The 22,853-nt window shown below is 52.5% G+C and overlaps 2 protein-coding genes across 4 annotated transcripts in view; one reads left to right on the top strand and one right to left on the bottom strand.

Annotated features, from left to right (window-relative positions):
• Positions 1-18,729, top strand: part of GON4L (gon-4 like) — a 61,319-nt gene extending 42,590 nt beyond the window's left edge. Inside the window, exons 20-32 of the mRNA XM_040999033.1 lie at positions 1,505-1,621; positions 2,014-3,708; positions 5,719-5,974; positions 6,561-6,748; positions 7,614-7,811; positions 13,102-13,245; positions 13,662-13,805; positions 13,905-14,024; positions 15,068-15,181; positions 16,664-16,874; positions 17,259-17,877; positions 17,960-18,062; positions 18,261-18,729. Coding sequence (XP_040854967.1) covers positions 1,505-1,621; positions 2,014-3,708; positions 5,719-5,974; positions 6,561-6,748; positions 7,614-7,811; positions 13,102-13,245; positions 13,662-13,805; positions 13,905-14,024; positions 15,068-15,181; positions 16,664-16,874; positions 17,259-17,877; positions 17,960-18,062; positions 18,261-18,410 — 4,059 coding nt within the window. The 3' untranslated portion in view covers positions 18,411-18,729. The remainder of the gene's footprint in view (positions 1-1,504; positions 1,622-2,013; positions 3,709-5,718; positions 5,975-6,560; positions 6,749-7,613; positions 7,812-13,101; positions 13,246-13,661; positions 13,806-13,904; positions 14,025-15,067; positions 15,182-16,663; positions 16,875-17,258; positions 17,878-17,959; positions 18,063-18,260) is intronic.
• A 106-nt stretch (positions 18,730-18,835) lies between these two features.
• On the bottom strand, positions 18,836-22,476 carry MSTO1 (misato mitochondrial distribution and morphology regulator 1). Of its 3 annotated transcripts, none has more exons than XM_040999035.1 (14): positions 22,367-22,476; positions 22,141-22,276; positions 21,633-21,699; positions 21,465-21,540; positions 21,277-21,331; positions 21,053-21,191; positions 20,808-20,925; positions 20,594-20,728; positions 20,348-20,500; positions 20,066-20,197; positions 19,810-19,994; positions 19,543-19,647; positions 19,340-19,461; positions 18,836-19,050 (listed from the first exon to the last, which is right to left on the bottom strand). In XM_040999035.1, the coding sequence occupies exons 1-14, from the start codon at positions 22,448-22,450 to the stop codon at positions 18,836-18,838; spliced, it is 1,722 nt and encodes a 573-aa protein (XP_040854969.1). In that variant the 5' UTR covers positions 22,451-22,476. The 3 variants fall into 3 exon arrangements, 2 of the variants coding, with proteins under 2 accessions (XP_040854969.1, XP_040854970.1); XM_040999036.1 differs by having other exon boundaries at positions 19,382-19,461; XR_005885741.1 differs by having other exon boundaries at positions 19,032-19,050; positions 19,382-19,461; positions 19,543-19,691.
• Positions 22,477-22,853: the final 377 nt, after the last annotated feature.

Genomic DNA, 22,853 nt, shown 5'->3' with positions numbered 1-22,853 from the left:
AACATTTCATCTTTTGGTTAGTCCCTCAATGGTCTCAATGTCTGGGGCTTTTCCAAAAAAAATGTAGAACTTCAGTAGGGTCTTCCACTGCTGGCAGGAGTCCAAGCACGTGGTACATCTTTTGTTGCTCTCCTAGGCCATTGCTAGGGCCCTGGGTTGGAACTAAAAGAGGCATTCTCACACAGAGTGGCTACATTTCAAGTAGCTATTAAGACCCACAATGTGACAACTTGAGTCTCTTTGTACTTTTTGTTTCCGGAGCATTTATTTGACAAGAAGAGTGAGAAAGAGATCATCCTTCCTCAGGTTCACTCCCTCAATGGCCTTGAAGGCCGCAGCTGAGCTGAACCGAGGCAGGAGCCAGGGCTGCTTCTGGAACTCCCACGTCGGTGCAGGTGCCCAGTTGTTTGGGGCATCTTCCACTGTTTGGTCAGGTACGTTAGTAGTTAGCTGGATCAGATGTAGAACAGTCAGCAAATGAAGTTGCATACATATTGGATGCCAGCACCATGGCCAGTGGCTTTACGCACTGTGCCACTGCACTGGCCTTTGTGCCTTTTTTACTTAAAGTGCAACTGTTGGTCACCATTTCTGTGTGTTGTACTGGCCTTTACACTACATAAACTGAGGAATGATTGGTCTCCCTGCTCAGAGGGTAGTATAGTGCCTTGCACATGGAAGACCACATGGCATTTGTTGAATGGATGCATCTGCGTTATGAGTGGTTTAACTTCAGTTGTCCTTTTCATTCACCCTTAAAGTGGAGTCCTTTTAGTCCGTCCTTTTTCCTTCACATTTCTTAGAATTATCATTTTTATTGGAAAGACAGATATACAGAGAGAAGGAGAGACAGAGAGGAGCTTCCATCTGATGATTCACTCCCCAAGTGGCCGCAACAGCTGGAGCAGAGCCAATACGAAGCCAGGAGCTCTTCCAGATCTCCATGTAGGTGCAGGATCCCAAGGCCTTAGGCTGTCCTCGACTATTTTCCCAGGCCACAAACAGGGAGCTGGATGGGAAACGGATCTGCTGGGATTAGAACCGGTGCCCATATGGGATCCCGGGTGTGCAAGGTGAGGACTTTAACCACTGTGCTATCGCGCCGGGCCCTTCTTTCCCTTTTAATGCTGCTCATTTCAACATTTGCTTGCAAAGAAACTCTCATGTGTCCAAGATGCGTTCTATTTGCACGTGCTAGCTGGGAGCACATCTCGGGGCAGTTGATGCTGATCATCTGCTAGTTTTCTCTGTGCCTTAAACATTCCCTTTATTCGAAATTAAAATGGAGATCATCAGCTCAGAGTACTGAGCACTTTTAAAATCTTGATGATTAAGCAATTGAAAGTGAAATCCAGAGGTGTTCAGCACTTGCTTCTAACTCTGTGTGTACTTGGGTATTTCCGTGTGTGTGCGTGTCTGCCGTCAGTGCCCACCGTTCCCCAGCCCAGCAGCAGACCTTGTGTCTGGGAAGGATGTGTTTCATGCCTTGTTTCTTTCTGCCCAGTTTTATAAGAAGACAAAGCAGCTGCCCGTGTTACTGAAATGCTGTGAAGAGATCCAGCCCCATCAGTGGAAACCACCCGTAGAGCGTGAAGAACACCGCCTCCCCTTCTGGCTAAAGGTACAGCCCTCCTGCAAGGCTAGAGGCGGCAGTGGGGGCAGTGGGGATTGCGGTGAGCATTTCAAGGGCTGATTTAAGCCACTGATGCTGTAGTTTCAGAGCTGATACTTAAGCAGTATTCCTCATTCCCCTTCCCACTGTCAGTTTCTAACTACCCACTGGCATATTTGTAGAAGCTTTTTAAAATTGTATGTAAAATGATAATTTGTTAGAGAAAATTAAGTGACTTTCTGGATAGTATGTTTAGAATATAGACAGTAGATGCAGGTAGAGAAACTGCTTGCTGAAAGGTGGTTTGAAAATGTTTTGAAAAGGTCCCGAAAATGTTGAAATCTGTGTTTTCCTTGTGGATTGTTACATGCATGGGATCAAGGTATCCTTACCCCCAACAGGCCAGTCTGCCATCCATCCAGGAGGAACTGCGCCGTATGGCTGATGGTGCGAGAGAGGAAGCACATGTGACTGGAACCCCTGAGATTAGCACAGAGCAAGGAGTGGACAAAGGTGGAGCAGAGATGGGCAGAGTAACCCAGTATCCATTGCTGTTGCCCAAAGGTGTAGTTCTGAACCTGAAGCCAGTTGCTAACAAGTTTTCCAGGAAGGCTTGGAGACAGAAGCGATCGTCAGTGCTGAAGCCCCTCTTGATCCGGCCTAGCCCATCTCTTCAGCCAAGTTTGAACCTTGGGAAAACTCCAATGCGGTCAACTCAGTCAGAAGCCCCTCCCAGCAAAGTGTTCAGGATTCCTCAGCTGATCCAGCCGGCCATTGGCACTCCTTCAGTTCCAGGTGTGCCTCTTGGGGTCAGTGGCCTGGATAGTTTTGAATCCCCGGTAGTGTTTCCTACTGTGTCCCCTGCAGTCAAGCCCAGCTTCCCCTTATCTGATTCCCAGACCCTGATCTCACCAGCCCCTGCGCCCAAGATAATGCTGCCCTCACTTGGCCCATCCAAGTTTCGCAAGCCATGTGTTAGACGGAGACCCTCAAGAAGAAAGGGTTCCAAGGCTTCCCCCTGCCTGAAGACCACCCCCCTCATCCCGTCTGCACCTGTCATCTTCACTGTTCCTGCCACCACTGTGAAGGTTGTGAGCCTCGGTAGTGGCTGCAACATGATCCAGCCTGTCAATGCTGCTGTAGCCCAGAGCCCTCAGACCATTCCCATCACCACCCTCTTGGTGAACCCCACGCCTTTCCCTTGTCCGCTGAACCAGCCCCTTGTGGCTTCCTCCATCCCGCCCTTAATAGTTTCTGGCAACTCTGTGAATCTTCCTGTGCCCTCCGCCCCTGAGAATGAGACCCCAGGGAGTGTGGACATTGCCTGTCCCTTGGTTGAAGGGCAGAGTGCCTTTGAAAGCCCAGTGCCCAAGCTGGAGCAGCAGGACCCATCTCCTGTGTGTGCCTCTGTCTTCCCCAAAGAGGAGCACAGTCCAGTCCCTCCAGTAGCAAACAGAGAAAGCCAGGAAGGTTTGTCAGAGAACTGTGCCTATTGGACTATTGTGAAAACAGAGGAGGGGACGCAAATGCTGGAGCCTCCTCCTCCTCGCATCCGGGGACATCTGAGCTGTGGCTCTGGGGCTCTAGAGGAAATGGTCAAGTTGGAACCTGAGGATGCTGGGGAGGAAGTCTCCCGTGGACCTCCTGCACAGGACATTAGTGATGGAATCAAAGAAGAATGCTGTATGGAAATGGACACTGGCTCTGCAAGTGAGGAGTTGAGTAGTGGTAGGGCTGTGACCAGGCCAACTGTGTCGCGGAAGGAGGATGAGCGGGGCCCACCATCTCTATCCCTTTCCACCTGTCATGAGCCTACTGAGGAAGGGAACTCAGGAGAAGTGAGCAGAGGATCGCCAAAGAATGCCTCATCCTCCATGGACCCAGACATACTGCTTAGCAGCACCCCCAGGAAGCCAGAAGAGTCATCCAGTGTGAATGGGCAGTTGGTGGCCATCTCTGCTGTGCCAGAAACTGGGGGAGAGAAGGATGGGCCTGAGGAAGAGGAAGAAGAAGACTTTGATGACCTCACCCAAGATGAGGAAGATGAAATGTCATCGGCTTCCGAAGAATCGGTGCTTTCTGTCCCTGAGCTCCAGGTGAGAGCCAGAGAATGAGTGTTGGGGTCTTGTGGACTCAGTGTGTGTTATGCTTATTAAACATTTGTTTATTTTTATATAAATGGCATTTAATACAGAAAGAGATGGGGAGGCAGAGGGCATGGTCTTCCACGTTCAGGTTCACTCCCCAAATAGCTGCAGTGGCTGATGCTGAGCTGATATAAGGCCAGGAACCAGGAGCTGCTTCTGGGTCTCCTGTGTGGGTGCAAGGACCCACAGACTTGGGCCATCCTTCGCAGCTTTCTCATCTTTCTCTTAAGCAGGCAGTTGGATGGGAAGTGGAGTACCCGAGATATGAACTTGTGTGCATATGGAATTCTGGCACCAGGTGATCAGCCTGTTACAACTCCATACCAGTTCTGTGTTACATTAATTGATCTGCCACCTGGTTGCCTGCTGCTCTAGCTAGAATGCTGCCATCATTTGTGTATCCGTGCTACAAAAGTGTGGAAAAATGGAATTGAAAGATCAATTTATTTTACTGCAAATGTACTGATGTGTTTTTGATAATACACATTTTCTGTGGTGCATTTGCAGGCCCCAAGCATTGCATTTTTGAATACCTTGTTAAGTTCGTCATTTTGGGTTGAGCAGAATTGAGAAAGCCTGACATGTCACTTACTGTACTTGATTTATGTTAGGTAAAGATTCAATTGAATTACCCAAGTGTGTTATTATGATTATTTAAATGTATTTTATTTATGTGGAAGCTACAGAAAAAAAGAGCTGTTCATTGGTTCTGTGCAAGTGGCTGCAATGGCTACAGGTGGGCCAGGCTAAAGACAGTACCTAGAGCTCCATATTGATCTCACACATGGACCACCCTGCCCAAGAACTTGGACCGTTTTCTCCTGCCTTTCTATGAGAGTTAGCAGGAAGCTGGATTGGAAGTGGAACTGCTGTTTTTTTTTTTTAATATATATATATTTATTGTAAAGATCAGGTGGAACAAACTCATTGGAGCTCTGATTGCAATTAGGATGAAGGTAGGAGGAAGTAGCGACGAGCTGAGTATTTGTTTCCCTCCTGTGTTCCTGGGAAGGAGAAGGGTAGGGGACTGGGACAGAGTGCTCTTCCTTATTGTCGTATTACATCAGTGCCTGGACACCTAGAGAATGGGGAGATGGTCTCGTGGTTTGAGGCCCAAATGTGGCGAAGAGTATTTTAGGAGTGTTGGTTGAATGGTCTTGATTGTTCTCAGAGCTTGTCTGCTTTGTCGCCCCAGACGTGCTGTGCTTGTCTACCACAGACCTCGGTGCTTATTGTAAAGCCTGGGCTGGTGTGTTGTTCATACTATCCTTCTTTCCAACTTTAGATGAGGTACTCACAATCCGACCCAGACATGCTCTGGTCTCCCCCTCTAATCTACTCAGTGTCAGCTCCCTCACCTACCTGGGAGTGCAGTGGCCCACGCCGTGAAAGATCCCAGAAGTCACTCTTCATCTGCTAAACATGTGCTCGGTTACTCCCACTCCAGTTTATCCCAACACCCCCTTCCCTGTGCAGTCTGCACCTCCCTGGCCTGGGGCCTGTGTGGCATGTCCTGACCTAGTTCCCCACCTTCTCTAGATATCTTTTTCCTTTCTTTTTTTTTTTTTAAACATTTATTTATTTTTATTGGAAAGGCAGATATACATTGAGGAGGAGAGACAGAGAGGAAGAGCTTCTGTCCAATGATTCACTCCCCAAGTGAGTGCAGTGGGCCGATTTTATGCCGATCCGACCAGGATTCAGGAACCTCTTTGGGTCTCCCATGCGCGTGCAGGGTCACAAGGCCTTGGGCCGTCCTCGACTGTCAGAAATTAATCTTCCTTGCTGCTGTTAGAAGCTGCACCCTCTGCATCCCAGCTCTCCTTGAGATCCCCCAGGTGGGAACAGCTGTTTTTTGATAGCATAGGCTGAGCTTACTGTACCATGCCTTACTGGCAGAGCCCTGGTACAGCTTTGTGAGTCTTACGAGTTGTGATGAACCATCCTTGCGGGTTTCAGGAAACTATGGAGAAACTGACATGGCTGGCATCTGAGAGGCGGCTGAGTCAAGAGGGTGAGTCTGAGGAAGAGAATTCCCAGGAGGAGAACTCCGAGCCGGAAGAAGAGGAAGAAGAGGAAGCTGAAGTGGGGGAGAGTCTGCCGAAAGAGGATGAAGTGACCGAGGAAGCAATTGGACACGCTGCTGAGAAGCCTGCTTCCACCTTCACCTCAGCCGAGACTGCCCAGGAGGTGGAGACCAGCAGCACGCCCCCAGGTGAGGTGGTCAGGTGGGACTGAGGGTGGCTCTCAGGCGGCCTTCCTGTCTAGAGGACACCTGCTAGCCTCCTAGAGTGGGTGGCTCATAGAGCCCCTGGAGGATTCCCGGAGGAGATTTACTGGTCTACCCTGGCAAAGCTTTCCCCAGGAGAGCAGACTGGCAGAAAGACGAGAGGAGACCCTCTAGAACTAGTCGTGTGATGTGCATGGCTGCTGGGTTTTTCTTCCAGGTGTTGAGCTGGGTCTTAAACTTATGTGTGAGGCTGTGTGCTCTGTTTCAGAAAACAGCATGTGCGCGTCCTGAGGACGTTGTTTGGCGAACACTGCGTAAAGCTGTGTTCGTGCTGTGGGCCTCCTGTCGCAGTGTGTTCCTTCCTGTCGTCAGCTTGTTCCCTCCCGACAGAGTGAGCAGCGTGGCTGTGCTGCCCACTGCATGGACCTGACTCGGCAGAGGCATATTGGCCTCTCAATTCTGCCTGCTTGACATCTGAGTCACTGCGGAGCATTGAGCAGGCTTTGTGTGAGGGTGGTGCATGTGGTAGAGCAGGGAAAGCTAGAACCCACCTTTCCACTTGTCTTCCAAGGTGAGAGCGTCAAAGCCGCCGCCGCCAAGAGCCGGAGCAATCATCGAGCTCGCAGCAAGAGGGGAAGTCGTGCTCGCGCCAGCAAGGACACCTCCAAGCTGCTGTTGCTCTATGATGAGGACATTCTCGAGCGGGATCCACTCAGGGAGCAGAAGGACTTGGCCTTTGCCCAGGCTTATCTGACCAGGGTAGGCAGATGCTGCTTCCTGTTGCTGCCAGTGCCTGGGATGTGGCTGCTTCTCCTCTGGGGACATGTTTTCAAAATGACTCGTGTCTTGAGGCTTGCCTAACAGGCTTTGGCCTCTGCCTCAGCTCTCCTAGAATTGGCAGAGAAGCACAAGGAGTCACGGAGTTCAGGCTTATGTGTGTTTTCCCTGAGCTGCCTGTCCAGATCCTTGGGGTGCCTGGGGTTGCCGGGAAGATGGTGTCCCTCTCGGGGTGATTTTTGGAGGAGTGGGGGTGTGATTTCCCTGGGTGGGCTGTGTAGTGGTTTCCTGAGCTGCTGCCTGCAGAGCAGACAGAGTTGGGACACTGGCCAGAGAGTGCATCTCAGGGAAGAAGCTTGATACTCGGATGTGAACTATCGTGTTTCCTTCTGTGTCCTGGGTAGCGTCCCCTCTTGACAGGCAGCGGGTTCTTTGTCTCCCAGCAGAGGAGAGCACTTGCTTGTCTCCTGGTGTTGTGTTAACATTGCGTATTCCTGCATTGTTTACCCCTAAGTGACGTCATGCTGGAGTACATGTGCAGACACTCCTCATTTGTCTCATGGTGGAACTGGGGGCAGGGAGGGGAGAGCCAGGCTGTGACCTGAAGAAAAGCAGCTCTGGTTTTGTCGGGAGGGCTGCGGTCCCTGGCAAATGCAGATTTTCTGGTCCCAGGAAAGGTTTCTTTGTTCTTTGCCTGTGTCTGCCTTTGCCTTCGTCATTCCTGGAGGCGCTTGCCTGTGAAGGCGCAGACTCCAAGCTCTCTAGCCATAACTTGCTTTTCCCTGGGACCGTGGCTTCCTTTTGTGGCCTGCAGAAAGAGTGTTAATAATTTAGTGTTCCTGTGCAGGTTCGAGAAGCTCTACAACACTTTCCTGGGAAATATGAGGACTTCCTTCAGGTCATCTATGAATTTGAGACCAACACGCAGAGGCAGACGGCTGTGGATCTCTACAAAAGCCTGCAGCTTCTGCTCCAAGACTGGCCTCAGCTGTTGCGGGACTTTGCTGCCTTCTTGTTACCGGAGCAGGCTCTCGCCTGTGGCTTAGTAAGTATTCAGCGGGCAAGGAGCAGACCCAGGACTCCCTGGTCGAAGCGAAGGTAGGATTGGATATAGAAAGAGCCTGTAGTAGTCTCTAGACACGTAGCCCTCCCCAGCGCAGTGCCAGAATTCCACATGTTGTGTTAAAGGGTGATATTCCATCTTAATTTGTTAAGTGACATACGAGGGTGTTTCAGCTTTACTTTTTGTGCTAATTGAGATGTCAAGTAAGGGTCGTGAGAGTGCTTCAAAAAATTCATAGAAAATGAAATTAAAAACTAAGGTTATTTCAGTGCAAAAAGGTTTTTGAAATTAATGTATAATTTTTCATAATATGCTTTTTCCATGAACTTTTTTTAGAAATCCCAGGTGGATTTTTTTTTTTCCAGTTCTTTTTATTGCCTTGGTTTACTGTGGAGGGGTGAAATCAACTAGTCCTTGTTGTGAAACTGCATCTGTACTCAAGGATGGAGGACAGCCCTTGATGATGCTTAAAGACCCTGATGTGCAGAACAGTGTTCTGAGATTGTTTCTTGAGTAGTTTTGAAAGCACTGAGATGTTGTCAGCTGCATTGCACCAGGGCTGGGAAGTCTTCAAAGTCTGCTGGCTGGCTAAGGTCATCTCAGTATGTATCCATTGATCCAGACACTTGCTGCAAGGCTTAGCCTTGAGAGTTGTTTTCAGTTCTGTTGTCTATCCTTTTATGGGGCACTGAACATCCCCTGCTGGCTTAGATGTCCACTGTCCATGCAACAACAACTACGGAGAGGAGGCCCAGTCCCAATGCATCCACTCCAGTGTTGAACCACATACATTTTGATTTTCCCACATCTGATATTTGAGTTTCCCAAGAAACTTTTTCCTGGGGTGACCTCACACTTCACTGTTGTGTGTCACAGCATGTGCAGGGTCAGGTTTAGTCTATTACCTGTACCAGTCAATGCATATAACCAGTGGATTCAGCCATCTTGTCATTTCTGCCTACAGCATTTCTCTCCACTGGCTGTGTCTTCCTATACTCCCTGTTGTGTTGTAGCCTAGTTGGGGCGATCTCCAATTGTACCTACCAGGCCAGCTTCCAGCGCTGGTTTTTGTGTGTGCTGGCATGTGCTGCAGCCTAGTCCATTCTAGCCTGCTTCTCATCTAGTTCTGAACACCTGTGTGTGCTGTGGCTTAGCCCTGATACCCCGCCCTATTGTGAACTGGCAGATGTTAACAGTCCAACCTTGCCTGGCCTGCATTCCATCTTGGCTCTCAGGCCAGTGTGTGCTGTGGACTGGCCTAGAGTGACTCAACCTGAGATGTAAGTGAATGGGTGCTGCAGCTCAGCTGGCCTGTCCTGCCCCCAGCCCCTAGCAGGGGAGTTCCTCCATGTTCTCCCACCAAGCCTTCTAGCCCCGAATCTCCTGTGTGCTCTTGGGTGCTGTGGTAGAGCCTGACATGGCCAGCCTCTAGTCCCGCCACTTACCTATGGGTACCGTGGCCTTGCCCAACTGGCCCACATCCATTGTAGCTCTCATAGCTGGTGCTATAGCCTGTCCCATCCATGCCCACCCTCAGACCCAGTTTCATATAACTTGGCAGGTGCCATGGCCAACCCAGCCTGTCTCATACCCATTCGAGCTCTCATGAGCACCTGTGGGTGATGAAGCCTAGCCTAGTCTGGCTCTCCCCTAGACCCAGCACATGTATGCTGCCAGGTGCTGCAAACTTGCACAGCCTGGTCTGCCCACAGCCCTGGTTCTTGCATTCACCAGTGGGAACTGAAGCCTAGCAGGGGAATTCTCAGTTTTCCCTACCGGACCTGTTCCCAGCCCTGGATTTTGTGATGCTGACAGGTGCTTCAAACAGCCTGGTATTGCCTGCCTGCAGTCTCTGTTCATGCAGGTGTTGCAGCCTAGTCCTTCCTGGCACAACCCACATCTTGTCCTGGTTCTCATGTATGCCAGTGGGTGCTGACCTGATCCAGCCTGGCGTGTTTCCAAATCCAGCTCAAACAAACTCTAACAAGGGCTACACTTTGCTTGACCTCTTCTGCCCCTAGACCTGGCTCTTGTGCTCCCCAGCAGGAGCTGCAGCCTAGTAGGGTAGTTCCTGAAGTTCTGCCAGGCCCGCTCTCTGTCTCGGATCTCAGACATGTCATTGGTGCTGTGGAATTGCTTGGCATGGTTTGCCTTCAGTCCTGGCCTTTGCATGTGCCAGTGTACTCAACCCACTTTTAAGAAATATTTGTTGTCTTCTTACCGTCTGTCATTCTCAGAATTATTAGAAATACAGAATTTAAAAGACTTAAGATCCCTGCCATTGTGGAACTCAACATTCTCACAGAGAAAGTTGTATGGCGATCTCTAAATGTATTATAGGTACATAAAATCTAGATATGATGAAATTTGTAGTAAATAGTAAGATCTAGCATTTCCGAGTGTGATTTACAGTGACAGTACTGTTTAAGAGTAAGACAGGGAAGGGGACTAGAGAAGTGTTAGTAACGTGGGTAAGTGAGTGTTGGTATGTGCCATTTTGTATATAGTGCTGGGATAACCACTGTGGTGGAGTGACGTAAGATGCTGAAGAATGAATCTGAACAGGAACAGTGCTGTGGTCTGGGCCTTTGTTCATGACTGATAAAATTGGAGATGAGTCATGAGGTTATTGTGGTAGTCTTTAAACAGTTCAGTGACATGGGCAAAGTATGTACATGATGTCCATGTTGGTTTCTGGTGTGCCTGTGACGACCAAATGAGTGTGTGTAAAGATTCTTTGTAAACTGGAGTAGTATGTGAAGTTGAGTGTCCCAAAACTATAAATAGGTCAAAATAGGCACATCTCTGGAATGTCTCCTTCCCGTCTTGGTTATCTGGGGTTGACAGTTTCCATTGACCCAAGGTGGATGGCTGCCAGTGTTCTGAATGACTCATACCCATGGGAGTCAGTGTCCCTTACACTATGAGGCCAGTCGGCCTGGGTTTAAATCCTTATTTAGCCACTAAAGTAAGATTTCACAGTCATCTACTATAGTATAGTTTTCTCATTATACTGTGTCAGCAGCTCTTTGTTTTGTTTTTATCTTGACAGAAATTTATCTTTAAAGATTTGTTTTTATTGGAAAGGCAGATTTAGACAGAGAGCACTTCCATCTTCTCGTTCATCCCCTAATGGGTAGGCATTGCAGGAGGAGGCTTACCCCGGTATTCTACCGTGCTGCCTCTTGTTCATAGTTCTTATCCATAGAACCCTCAAGTACTTCTTCAGCTGCATGAGGACACTTTAGAAAGCTTCGGATCAGGCATAAATGTTAGAGGGCGCCTGGGGCAGCTAATCCCACATCAGAGCATCTTGGCTCCATTTCTGCCTACACAGCCCTGCTCATTTGTACCGTGACAGGCAGCATTTGGTGGCTCGGATGCTTGAGCCCATGTGCCCATCTGGGAGACCCAGTGTGCCTCGTGGGATCCTGGCTGTGACCTGCGCAGGTTGGCTTGTTGTGGGCTTCTGCAGAATGACTGAGCAGATAGGATCTCTACTTCTGGCTTTCAAATCAATTTTTATAAAAGTTATTTTCGGGCCGAGTAGCCTAGTGGCTAAAGTCCTTGCCTTGCATGCACTGGAATCACATAGGGGTACTGGTTCGTGTCCTAGCCCCCATGTCCTATCCAGCTCCCTGCTTGTGGTCTGGGAAAGCAGTCGAGGACGGGCCTGAAGCCTTGAGATCCTGTACCTGTGTGGGAGACCCAGAAGAAGCTCCAGGCTCCTGGCTTCAGATCAGCTCAGCTCCAGCCGTGACGGCTGCTTGGGGAGTAAATCAGCAGACAGAAGCTCTTCCTCTCTGTCTCTCCTCTTCTCTGTATATCTAACTTTGCAATAAAAATCAATTAAAGGGCCCAACGGTGTGGCCTAGCGGCTAAAGTCCTGACCCTGAAAGCACCGGGATCCCATATGGGTGCTAATTCTAATCCCGGTAGCTCCACTTTCCATCCAGCTCCCTGCTTGTGGCCTGGGAAAGCAGTCAAGGACAGCCCAAAGCCTTGGGACCCTGCATCCACGTGGGATACCCGGAAGGAAGCTCAGGTTCCTGGCTTCGGATCGGCATGGCACCAGCTGTTGCAGTCACTTGGGGAGTGAATCATCAGACAGAAGCTCTTCCTCTCTGTCTCTCCTCCTCAATGTATATCTGAATTTCCAATAAAAATAAATCTTTTTTTAAAAAATAAATTAAAAAAAATAATAAAAAATGTTAAAATTCTATTTTCTTATTTTTACTGGAAATGCAGATCAAATTTATGGAGAGAAAAAGAGAAAAATCTTCCATTCACTGGTTCACTCCCCTACTGGCTGCAATGGCTGTAACAGCCAATCCCAAGCCAGGAGCCATTAATTCATGCTAATTGGAAAGGCAGAGTTACAAAGAGAGAGGAAGAAGCAGAGCTTGAGGGAAGGAGGATAGAGGAAGGGAGAAAGAGGGAAAGACAAGAGTGAGTGAGTTACATCTTCCATCCATTGGTTCACTCCCCAGTTTGCTGCAATAGCTAGGGCTGTTGGGATGCTGGGACTTGCATATGGAGGGTTATCCTGTTGAGCCACCGTGCTGATCCCTTCACCCTGATTTAAAAAAAGAAATGTAAAAAATACTATAGGCAGCTATGCTGGCACATTTGTATATTTAAGTCATAATTGGCATTAATGAAGCTCAAAATGCCCACAAGCTGTTGGCTGCTTTCCTCCCAGCAGTGTAAATCCTGTCTTAGGGAAAAGGTAACCGAGTTCATTGCCTACAGCTAGGGCGAAGCACATTTTTATTTTTTTATTTTTTTTATTTTTTAAAGATTTATTTATTTTTATTGGAAAGGCAGATATACAGAGAGGAGAGACAGAGAGGAAGATCTTCCGTCCGATGATTCACTCCCCAAGTGAGCGCAACGTGCCGATACTATGCTGATCCGAAGCCAGGAGCCTCTTCCGGGTCTCCCACGCGGGTGCAGAGTCCCAAAGCTTTGGGCTGTCCTTGACTGCTTTCCTGGGCCACAGGCAGGGAGCTGGAAGGGAAGCGGGGCTGCCGGGATTAGAACCGGTGCCCATATGGGATCCCAGGCATGCAAGGTGAGGACCTTAACCACTGCGCCACCGTGCCGGGCCCTAAAGCACATTTTTAAAAGATGTTTAAAATGTTTAAGGAAAATGGAATTAAAAGAGATTTATTTTGTTGCAGAACATTTTGTAATGCACACATAGGTATTTTTCAGGTCTCACTTCCCATAAACCCTTTGATGCTACCCTATTATTGCCTTTCCTCTTTAGTTTGAGGAGCAGCAGGCCTTCGAGAAGAGCCGCAAGTTCCTGCGGCAGCTGGAGATCTGCTTTGCGGAGAACCCCTCCCACCACCAGAAGATCATCAAGGTGCTGCAGGGCTGTGCAGACTGCCTGCCCCAGGAGATCGCCGAGGTACCTGCCTCTGCTGCTGCCTTGCCACTGGCCTTCAGGCCTTACCTTGCCCCTTCTCCCCCAGCCGATCCCACATCCATCTGCCTGTGGCGTCCCGTGTGCTTCTGGGAGATGAAGGCAGCAAGGATTTTTGAGGCTTGCTGAGGTGGGAGGGTTGCCCAAAACCACAACCTGGCCCATCTTCACAGGTCAGGAAAGCTGTGACTGCCCTGGCATGGGGTATTTAAGGAAAGGATAGAACAGGACCTAGCCAGAAGTCAGTGGGGCAGGAGTGAAGCATCATCGTTAGGAATGGAACCTGTGGGATAGGCAGGCGTGGAAAGGAGGTTTGAGAACCAGCTGTCAAAGCAGGGCCCCAGGACAGCAGAATGTGGATGTGTGGGGTTCTAGACTCCGTGTTTCCTTGTCACTCTCAGCTCAAGACACAGATGTGGCAGCTCCTTAAGGGCCATGACCACCTACAGGACGAATTTTCCATCTTCTTCGACCATCTGCGCCCTGCTGCTAGCCGGATGGGTGACTTTGAAGAGATCAACTGGACAGAGGAGAAAGAGTATGAGGTACAGACCCCGAGGCTGCAGTGGGGTGTGAGGGCGGGGAGGCATGGTGGTGCAGGTGTCTGCCTGCAGCTTGAGCTGAGCGCACCAACTCCTCCTCAGTTTGATGGCTTTGAAGAAGTGGCACTGCCTGATGTGGAAGAGGAAGAAGAACCCTCCAAGATACCCACAGCCTCTAAGAGCAAAAGAAGAAAAGAGATGGGCGCCCAAAACCATGATAAGGTACGTCTGGGTGTTGGGGGTAATTTGTTGCTCATGAAGGAAGCCCTGAGTTTTCTCGGGACATGTTTCTTTGGCATAATGTGATCCCAGGCTTTGGGGCTTTAGATGCAGGACTTCCCCAGATTGGAGCCCAGGTCAGGTTGCTGTGGCCTTTCAGAGCCTGTGGGAGGTGGTGTCATTGCCAAGGAGGCCCTGGTTACCTCCCCAGAAGGATGCTGGTCCTCTCTTCCAGCTCAGAGCCGCCTCTCTCAGCCCTGGGCCTTCACCTTGTCCCCTTCGGTCATGTGAGGAAACACTGGGCAGAAGTGTGCTTTTTCTTGCTGAGGATAATGATAGCTGCAAATCCCTAGTTGTGTTTCCAGACATCAGGCCTTGCATGGGAGTATTTATTCACATGGATTATTAACTCTTAATTCTGTGGTGACTGTTGTGGATTCCCCTTTATGTAAGTGGTAACTCAAACAGGGAGAATCTTGTGCCTGAGTGTTGTGTTAAATAAATGGCGATGCTAGGCTCTGGGCTCAGGCACACCTCGATCCTTACTCAATTTATTATGTCTTTACTTCATTCTGGGTGGAAACCCCTGCATGAGGGCACCTTTTCCCACCTCTCCTTATTTCAATTTCTTTGCTGTAAATGGGGTTGGCAGTGGTCTTGGTTTGTTAGTGTGCCACTTTGTGAACTCTCCATCCATGCAGGGCTCTCTTGCTCCAATTACAAGAGGTCCCGTCTCTGGCCCAGGGCGACAGAGGCAAGGTGAGGGAGGCTGAGAGGCCTGGGTCAGGCTGTCTAGGGCCAAGAGGCATTGCCGCTCCTCAGTAGTTCTGGGAACACCTGGGCCTTTGGGAGATGGTGCGTTTGGCTCACGTAAGGATCTTCACAGGGATCTGGGCTTACATGTAGCCAGCGGCCTCACATTGATTTCTCCACAGTATGCTGAGCTGGCAAGAACTAAAGCATGGCCTGGGTGGGGATGAGCTTCCTAGCTAGCAACCTAGCTTTCTCTCTTGGTGCTGAAAACACTAAGTGCAGGGATCTCCTAGGAGACAGAGTGGCCAGATGGCGCCAAGGACTGCACCTGTTCCTGCCATGAGGGAGGTCCTGATTCCAAGCTGAAGAAGAACAAAAGGAGAAATTGTTGCCATTGTAGCAGCAAGGTGAGGACCATACTGGGGCACTGGTACTCGGGTCTGAGCTGCCTGGGGTAGCCCAGGTTTCCTGTTGCGCTGTTGTTTGCTACTATAGATTTGCACCTCTTAACTAAAAAGACAACACATGTAAGTAACAGGCAGTACACATGTGTCCATATTACAAAGAAAACAGAACCTTTCAGATATCTATGATGGTTTTTCCTCTTTAGAAAAGAAGAATAAAGCTTTTGGAATTGGAAACCAGCTTAGCTGTTCCTGTCCCCTTAGTTCTTTTTTTTTTGCTTTCTTGAAATCACTGTTATAGGGAACACAGACTTCTGGAGGCTGGCATTGTGGGCTGTTTGCAGTCCCCCGTATCCCATACTGGAATGCCGGGTTTTTTTTTTTTTTTAAAGATTTATCTATTTATTGGAAAGTCAGATATACAGAGAGGAGAAGAGACAGAGAGGAAGATCTTCCGTCTGATGATTCATTCCCCAAGTGAGTGCAACGGCCGATGCTATGCCGATCCGAAGCCAGGAGCCAGGAACTTCTTCCGGGTCTTCCACACAGGTGCAGGGTCCCAAGGCTTTGGGCCGTCCTTGACTGCTTTCCCAGGCCACAAGCAGGGAGCTGGATGGGAAGTGGAGCTGCTGGGATTAGAACTGGCGCCCATATGGGATCCCTGCGTGTTCAAGGCGAGGACTTAAGCTGCTAGGCCACACCGCTGGGACCCTGGAATGCCAGTTTTTAAAAAAATATTTATTTTTATTGGAAAGTCAGATATACAAAGAGAGGAAGAGACACAGAGAGGATCTTTGATCCGATGATTCACTTCCCAAGTGGTTGTAACGGCCAGACCTGAGCTGATCCAAATCCAGGAGCCTGGAGCTGCTTCCAGGTCTCCCATGCGAGTGCAGGTTCCAAGGCTTTGGTCTGTGCTCAACTGCTTTCCCAGGCCACAAACAGGGAGCTGGATGGGAAGTGGGGCTGCCGGAATTAGAACCGTCGCTCATATGGGATCCTGGTACAGTGAAAGGTGAGGACTTTAGCCACTAGGCCACCATGCTGGGCCTTAGAGTGCCAATTTGAGTCCCATCTACTGCACCTGATCTGGCTCCCTGCCACTGCACCTGGGAAGCTGCAGATGATGGCTCAAGTATTTGGGCCCTTCCACCCATGTTGGAGACCTGGATGGAGTTCTTGGCTTCTGCTTGGCCCAGATCCTACTATTATGAACATTAGGGGAGTAAAGCAGTTGATGGAAGTCTCTGTCACTCTGCCTTTTAATAAGTCCTTACCAAAAAAAAAAATTATAATTCTGATTCTCTGTGGTGGAATTGGTTGGCAGCAAAAGCAGTCTTGTTAGAGGGAGAGATGACCTCCAGTGCTTGGCTTGGGGCTGTTCACAGTGGTTGGGACCACCATCTATGTTGAGTGACATTCTGAACACAAGGAATCCTTGGGATGCAGTTGGTAGGACACTGACTCAGAGTGTCATCCCTGCAGGTTTATGACAGCAAATCCTGCAAGAGCAAGGAGCCTCAGGAGTTGGTTGGCAGCAGCCCTCAGCGAGCAGCAAGTCCTGGGCCTGGTGCTAAAGAAGCTGGGCGGGGCAAGGACGTGATGGATGAGGAAGCCTCGGAGGAGCGTGCAAGCCCAGAGGCCAACCAGAGCCGGCCTGGCAGGACCTCCAGGAAGGCGGAGGTGCCTGTTCCCTGTGAGTGACCTGTCGGCCCCATGCGGCCGACATGACTTTTTCCCCTTGTTTCTGTCTTGCTCCCTTGCTTCACATGGAGACTGGGAACCTAGCTGTTATTGCTTTCTCAGGGCTCGTACCGCCTCCTTCACTGCCAGACCAGCAAGAGCCCCTTGTGTTGAGCCTTATGGCCTCACTAGCTTTGCCACAGAGCAGTCAGCATCTCTGGTGTCCCCTTACTGGAAGCCCTCCCGCTTTCTCCTAGAGCTCTGTAGTCTACATTCTACAGGCATGGCTGCTGTCTGCCCTGCTTTCACACCTGTGAATGGGCACTGTGTGCCGGAGTGCTCCAAGATGACCCTGAGCTTACCACTGGTACTTCTTGATCCTTTTCCTTTCACGCAGGCCTGGCAGCAGGGAGCACCCTGGCATACCCCTGTGAGGCAACTGTCCCAGAACGTCTTCTGGATGTCCCTCGACCTGGCTCCCCTGAGGTTCCACAGATCCCCTCCAAAACTGGAGCTGAACTGGTCACCATTGGGAGCAACCAGGCTGGGCCTGAGGGACTCTCCTGCCCCAGTGCACCCTCCAGACCTCAGAAGGACAAGCACCAGGAAGTGGAAGGGGCAGAGGCTTCCACACCGCTCTGGGATACATCCAAAACTGAGAAATCACCAGGTACTGGTGAACCTCCTGCTTCCTTCCCGAGCCCTGGCACTTCGAGGACCAAAGACATAAGGAGAAGACAGGTGTCTGCGAAAGTAGCGGCTCCAGAGAGCCAGCCGCACTCAAGCAGTGCGAGCACAGAGGTGGCAGACAGGACTCCCCCAGCCCCTGCATCTTCATCAGGGATGGACACCACAGAAACACCTCCCAAAACCTCTAAAGGGGCTTTGCTTAAAGACGGTGGGGTACCGGGCAGGGGCCCAGAAGGGGAGCACCCGCTAAAGGCCACAGAAGCTACCGTGTGTGCCAACAACAGCAAGGTCAGCTCCACGGGTGAGAAGGTGGTCCTGTGGACGAGGTAAGTGAGCATGCCTCTGCACGGGCGGGCAAGTATGGACCACACCCACGGGGCTCTTCCCAACCAAGGCGTTTGCTTATAGGGAAGCCGACCGCGTGATTCTCACCATGTGCCAGGAGCAAGGGGCGCAGCCACAGACCTTTAGCGTCATCTCACAGCAGCTGGGCAATAAGACCCCTGCTGAGGTAAGTGGGGGTGGGAATGCCTGGCAGGGACAGGGTGCTACCTCAGGGAGAGGGGCAAAAGGGGTGCGCAGGTCAGAGCCCCAGCGTTTTCGAGTGTTCCTTTTGGTTAGATGGCCCCAGCTCCCAGCAGCTGCTGTGTGTGCCGGGAGGTTGCAGTGGAAGGACCAGCAGCAACCAGCATCACCTTTCTCCTTACAGGTGTCCCACCGCTTTCGTGAACTCATGCAGCTGTTCCACACGGCCTGCGAAGGCAGCTCGGAGGACGAGGATGACGCAACCAGCACCAGCAATGCGGACCAGCTCTCTGACCATGGGGACCTTCTGTCGGAGGAGGAGCTGGATGAGTGAGGCCTGGTGCGTGGGTCATCATCTGCGCAGGACCACATCCCAGATGTCAGGGGGGAGGGGCAGCCCCCTCATGGGTCCGGTCACTGAGTTCAGCACACGGGATGGCTGAGCAGGGGCTCAGGGCTGAAGGAGGCTGGAGGCCTCAGGTGGGCCTGGGGATCTGTCCTCTGCCGCACTGTTCAGGGCCTTTCAAGTACCTTGCACACCTACTTTGTGAGTAGCTCTGAGGGAATGGGGCTGTGCTTTCTCTTCCCTTTTTTTTTTTTTGGGTCTCATGTCACATATTAATTGCCCTAAGCATAATGAAGGCAGATGATGGTGTATCCACTCCCAAGAAGTCGAGCTGTACTGCCTCAAGACACTGGACTCGGCATCTGGCAGTTTTTATTGTAAACTAGCTCTCCCCGACCCCTTCCCTGGGATGCCTAGTCCGGGAGGCCATCCCCCTCCTGGTAGCACTGAGCCAGGCTGTGCAGATCCTGCCGCAGCTCCTCCACATCATCCAGCTCCACTCCCGCGTCCATGAAGCTGACCCAGCGCCGCAGGTCGAGTGCTGTGAGCTCCCTGGCCAGGCCTCTCAGAGTCCGGTGCAAGGCCGAAGTGGAGCACAGGGCCCCCAGGACTGGGATGCTGCTCCGTGCTGTGGAGGGAGGGCAAAACGAGAGCTAGGAAGGAACTGTGCTTGGCATCAGGCCTGGGCTGCCAGGAGCTGCCAGGAGCTGCAGGGGCTGCCAGGGCAATCCTGGCTCTGGGTGTGCCCGACCGAAGTAAACTCAGTCACTGTGTGTACTACTGTCTCCTTAGTGTGCCAGCCCCTGGAGTGAGGCTGCCTGGCAGCAGCTGCAGTGGGGGCTTGTGCACTTGTCAATGCTCTGCCCAGGCCAGCAGACAGTAAAACCCTTCTTGTGCTTGCACTCTGTGTCCTTGGCCTCCTACCTGCCTGCTCTCAGGGGAACCATCCAGAACCATACCTTGTTGGCAGAAGCTCGAGGAGAAGAGGGGTGGGTAGGGAGGTGCCACCCTGCAGGGGCTCAGCAGCAGGTGGCATGAGCTGTCGGGACAGAGCAGAGTGCTCAGGTGAGCAGCCAGTGTGGGGGCTGGGAGGGGCAGGGCAGAGGCTGCTCACACTGACCTCAGGCCGCTGGGTTGGTGCTGTTGCAGGTACTGGGCCAGGACATCTTCCCCAGTGGTACAGGCATGCAGCGGGGAGGGCCAAGGTGTCCCCGGGGGGAGCTGACTGCCAGGACAAAAGCAGCCACATCTTTGCTCTGTGCAGCATGACTGTGGGCAGGCAGGAACACAGAGCTGCCTTTCACTAAGGGGAGGTGGATGGTGGAGGAGGCGGTGTCTAGAAGGGCCTGGACCGACGTCTGTGTGGGAAAGAGTAACAGCCCCTCACCTGGTGTGGCAGGCCTGGTTCAGGCCCCTCAGCACCACGGACTGGGCAAAGCAGCGTGTTCCAGAAGGGTCCCCGCAGGCAGACAGTGGGGTCCAAGGGGGAGCTTCTCCCAACTGCATCAGCGAATCAGGGAGGCACTGGCCTGGAACCCAGGGGAAGGGGATGGAGGCGCCCGCTGTCGCCACCTGGAGACAGGAAGTGACATTACAAGGCTGCGTCCTGGGAGGCCCAGCCAGCCCCTCTGGAGTCCTAGTACCTTTCTCCCAGAGCAGCTTAGCATATGGGCCAGTTGCACCATGGAGACTGGTGAGGAGCGGAGGCGGTAGGGTGTCGTGAGTGTGTCCAGGGCCGTGGCCAGAATGGCGCTGCAGTGGAAGGGCAGAGCGGCCTGCAGAGGAAATGAGAGGCATACTTGCCTGATGGGCCGATGCAAGGCTGCAGAAGCCTAACACTGTTTACACTCAGATTTCAAGAATGGCAAGGAACAGGCTGACTTGAGTCTGGGGTGGACAGCTGCAGGAAAAGCTTAGCCCCTTACATCATAATGCAGGCTAGGGAAGGTTACAGGGGGCTCCGGCCGCAGGCCCAGGCTCCCTCCCAAGGACAGGGGGCAGACAAGAGAGCTGGAGGAAGTCAAGTGCGCCAGACCGAAGGCTGTGTTTAACAGGCGATAGATGTTTTTCTGGGGGTCCTGGTGAAAGAAGAGATGAGTAGTTGGCACTGTGCAGTTCTTGTACCAAGATACTTGAATCTCCTGCTTTCCCCGCTCACAAGGCCCACTCACTCCAAGATTGTAGGGCCCTGGGAGCAGGCCCCAAGCAATTATCCCCCGTCCTGAGTATTCATCTTGCAGCAGCTCCGCAGCTTTAGCGCCTACCCCAGAGAAACCGTCGTGCAGGTCACACAGGATCTGGAAGCCCTGGAGGAGGGGGGGCAGTGAACAGTGGTGGGCACACGTGTTGGCTGCCTACCAGGCGCTGGCTGTCCCCTGCAGCTACCTGCAGATAGTCACATTCCTCCACGTAGAAGTGCAGCCTGTCTTCCAGCATCTCCAGGTACCTGGGTTCCCTCAGGACACTCTCCCCTTGGCCAAACGCCTCCAGCCGACCTGCCTCCCTGCCCAGAGGGAAACACGTCCATGACTGACAGCCCTCCAGGTCAGCTCCTCCATCTCTTGTAGTGGCCTTGGCCAGCAGTGGTGGGGACCTGAGGCCTGGCCTTGCAGCCCCTGGTGCTACCTTACCCGTCGTGGTTGTACTTGTGGATCATGCAGATGCTGCGGGGGTGCAGGTGGACTCGGAGGAAATCTGACCAGACTGTGACGCTGCCCTCCATGGGGGGCGGGGGCTGTGGTTCTGGGGCCGCGGGGACTGGTGGAGGGCCTGCGTGAAGACACAAGAAAACACATCTCGCTTGTCTAGCTGCCCAGCCTGGTCCTGCAGCTCCTGGTGGCTGTGGCTGTCTCACCTTTGCCTCGTGGGACACATCTGACCCTCCAGACGCCATCGCTGCTCAGCACTCCCTGCGAGACGGGCAACTGCCTGTGTGGAGGCTGAGGGACCTGACCACTCCCACAGCCCCCTCGCTCAGGCAGTCAGTGTCTGTCATTTCTGCTTGCCCTCGTTGGGGTGCCGCCCTGGGCCCTGGGCCCCCACCTTGGCACTGACAAGTTCCTGGAGATGTGGATTCTTGGGGTCTGGTTCCTCTTGGTGGGTGGTGAGCTTGCCCTGCCTGAGAGAGGTTGAAGGTAGATCAGATTCTAGCTGTGAGGGCCTCCCCAGCTGTGAGGGTGATCCCTACTCCCTCCACACATGCTTACATACCAGGCGATGGCCGCCTCTAGCTGGCTGTCCCTGTAGAGTCCACCTTCTTGGAGGGAGTTCAGGCTACCTGCAGGGAGAGTCATGGGAGAGGGCGGGCCAGAGCCTAGGGGTCCCGCCCCCTCCCATTCTTTATGGCCTGCTGTCATCGTCCCTTCAGCACGCCATTGGATACATGGGGTGGGAGAGGAGAACCGTGGCCACGGACAATCTACAGTGATGCTGCCCTTCCAGCTTAGTCATTACTGTGGGTCCTGGGACGAAAACCACACCCCCCACGGGATGCGCGTCCCACTGCCCCCAGGGCCAGACCAGCCCATTCCAGGGAGGCGGTGCGGAAGCAAGTCTTGTCTTTCTGCCTCCCTCAGGTGTTGGCATAGGCAGTTGGTGCCTTCCTCCCTGGACCTTGAGGCCAGTACCGCCGCAAGGGCTGGAAGCGAACTGAAGGATGCTGGCTCCTTGCCACGTGAAAGGGGACGCCAGATTCGCCAGGTCCCCGGCTCCGCCTCACCCTTGAGGTCCATGAGGATGAGCCGTGGCGTGTAGGTTTCCTGGCCGTGCAGCGTCCGGCCGGTCCGATACAGGACGTCGGGACACAGCTCTCCCGGCGGCTCCTTGGGGTCGGTGGATCTGTCCAAGGCAGCATCCTGGGGAGGCACGGGGCGGGAGCAGCAGGCCGGACGTCAGGACTGTCGGCTCCAGGGAGTTCCCGCCGGGCAGCCTGCGGGGCATCTCACCTGCTGGTTCCACCAGTGCGCTCCCACGAACCCCGCAAAGTGTCCCAACTGCAGCGTGAGGACCTCCCGAGCCCCGCCCGCCATGCTGCGCGGCCGCGCCGGGTCGCAGCTTCTGCGGGGGCTGCTCCCTGCTGCTCGCCCATTGGCTGGGTAGGGGCATGGGCGGGGCCTCCTCCTTCTCTCCTATTGGCCCATAAGCACGTCATTTCTAATTGGATAAACGATCGATTCCTTCCTGGAGACGCCGTTGGCCACGCCCACCTGCCCCAACCGGAGCCAAGGGTCGTGCGCGGCGGGGCGGGGGGGGGGAGGGCTCGCCGGAAGTCGCCGGGGCCACGTGTAGCGTTCTGAGCAACGTTTCCTGGCGGTTTCGCGAGGGTCCGACTTGAGCGTTCCGGGTTACACGCCGGAAATCACCACGGTTCCGAGTTCTCACCCGTCCCCATCTAGCTGTGTGCACGTTTATGTCAGCATACCCGCGTAGGCC

The sequence above is a fragment of the Ochotona curzoniae genome, unplaced genomic scaffold, assembly GCF_017591425.1.
Source record: "Ochotona curzoniae isolate NIBS_2020 unplaced genomic scaffold, NIBS_Ocur_1.0 scaffold_1037, whole genome shotgun sequence".
Taxonomy (NCBI): domain Eukaryota; kingdom Metazoa; phylum Chordata; class Mammalia; order Lagomorpha; family Ochotonidae; genus Ochotona; species Ochotona curzoniae.
Note: the sequence above shows the minus strand (reverse complement) of the source record. Positions and strands in the feature narration are given on the sequence as shown.

Excerpts from the sequence above, each read along its gene's own strand:
- MSTO1 (XM_040999035.1), bottom strand. The coding sequence starts at position 22,450 with ATGGCGGGCGGGGCTCGGGAGGTCCTCACGCTGCAGTTGGGACACTTT. Across the intron at positions 21,700-22,140 it reads CATCCTCATGGACCTCAAGG|GTAGCCTGAACTCCCTCCAA; the intron begins GTGAGGCGGAGC and ends CTCTCCCTGCAG. Across the intron at positions 21,192-21,276 it reads ATGTGTCCCACGAGGCAAAG|GCCCTCCACCAGTCCCCGCG; the intron begins GTGAGACAGCCA and ends GTCTTCACGCAG.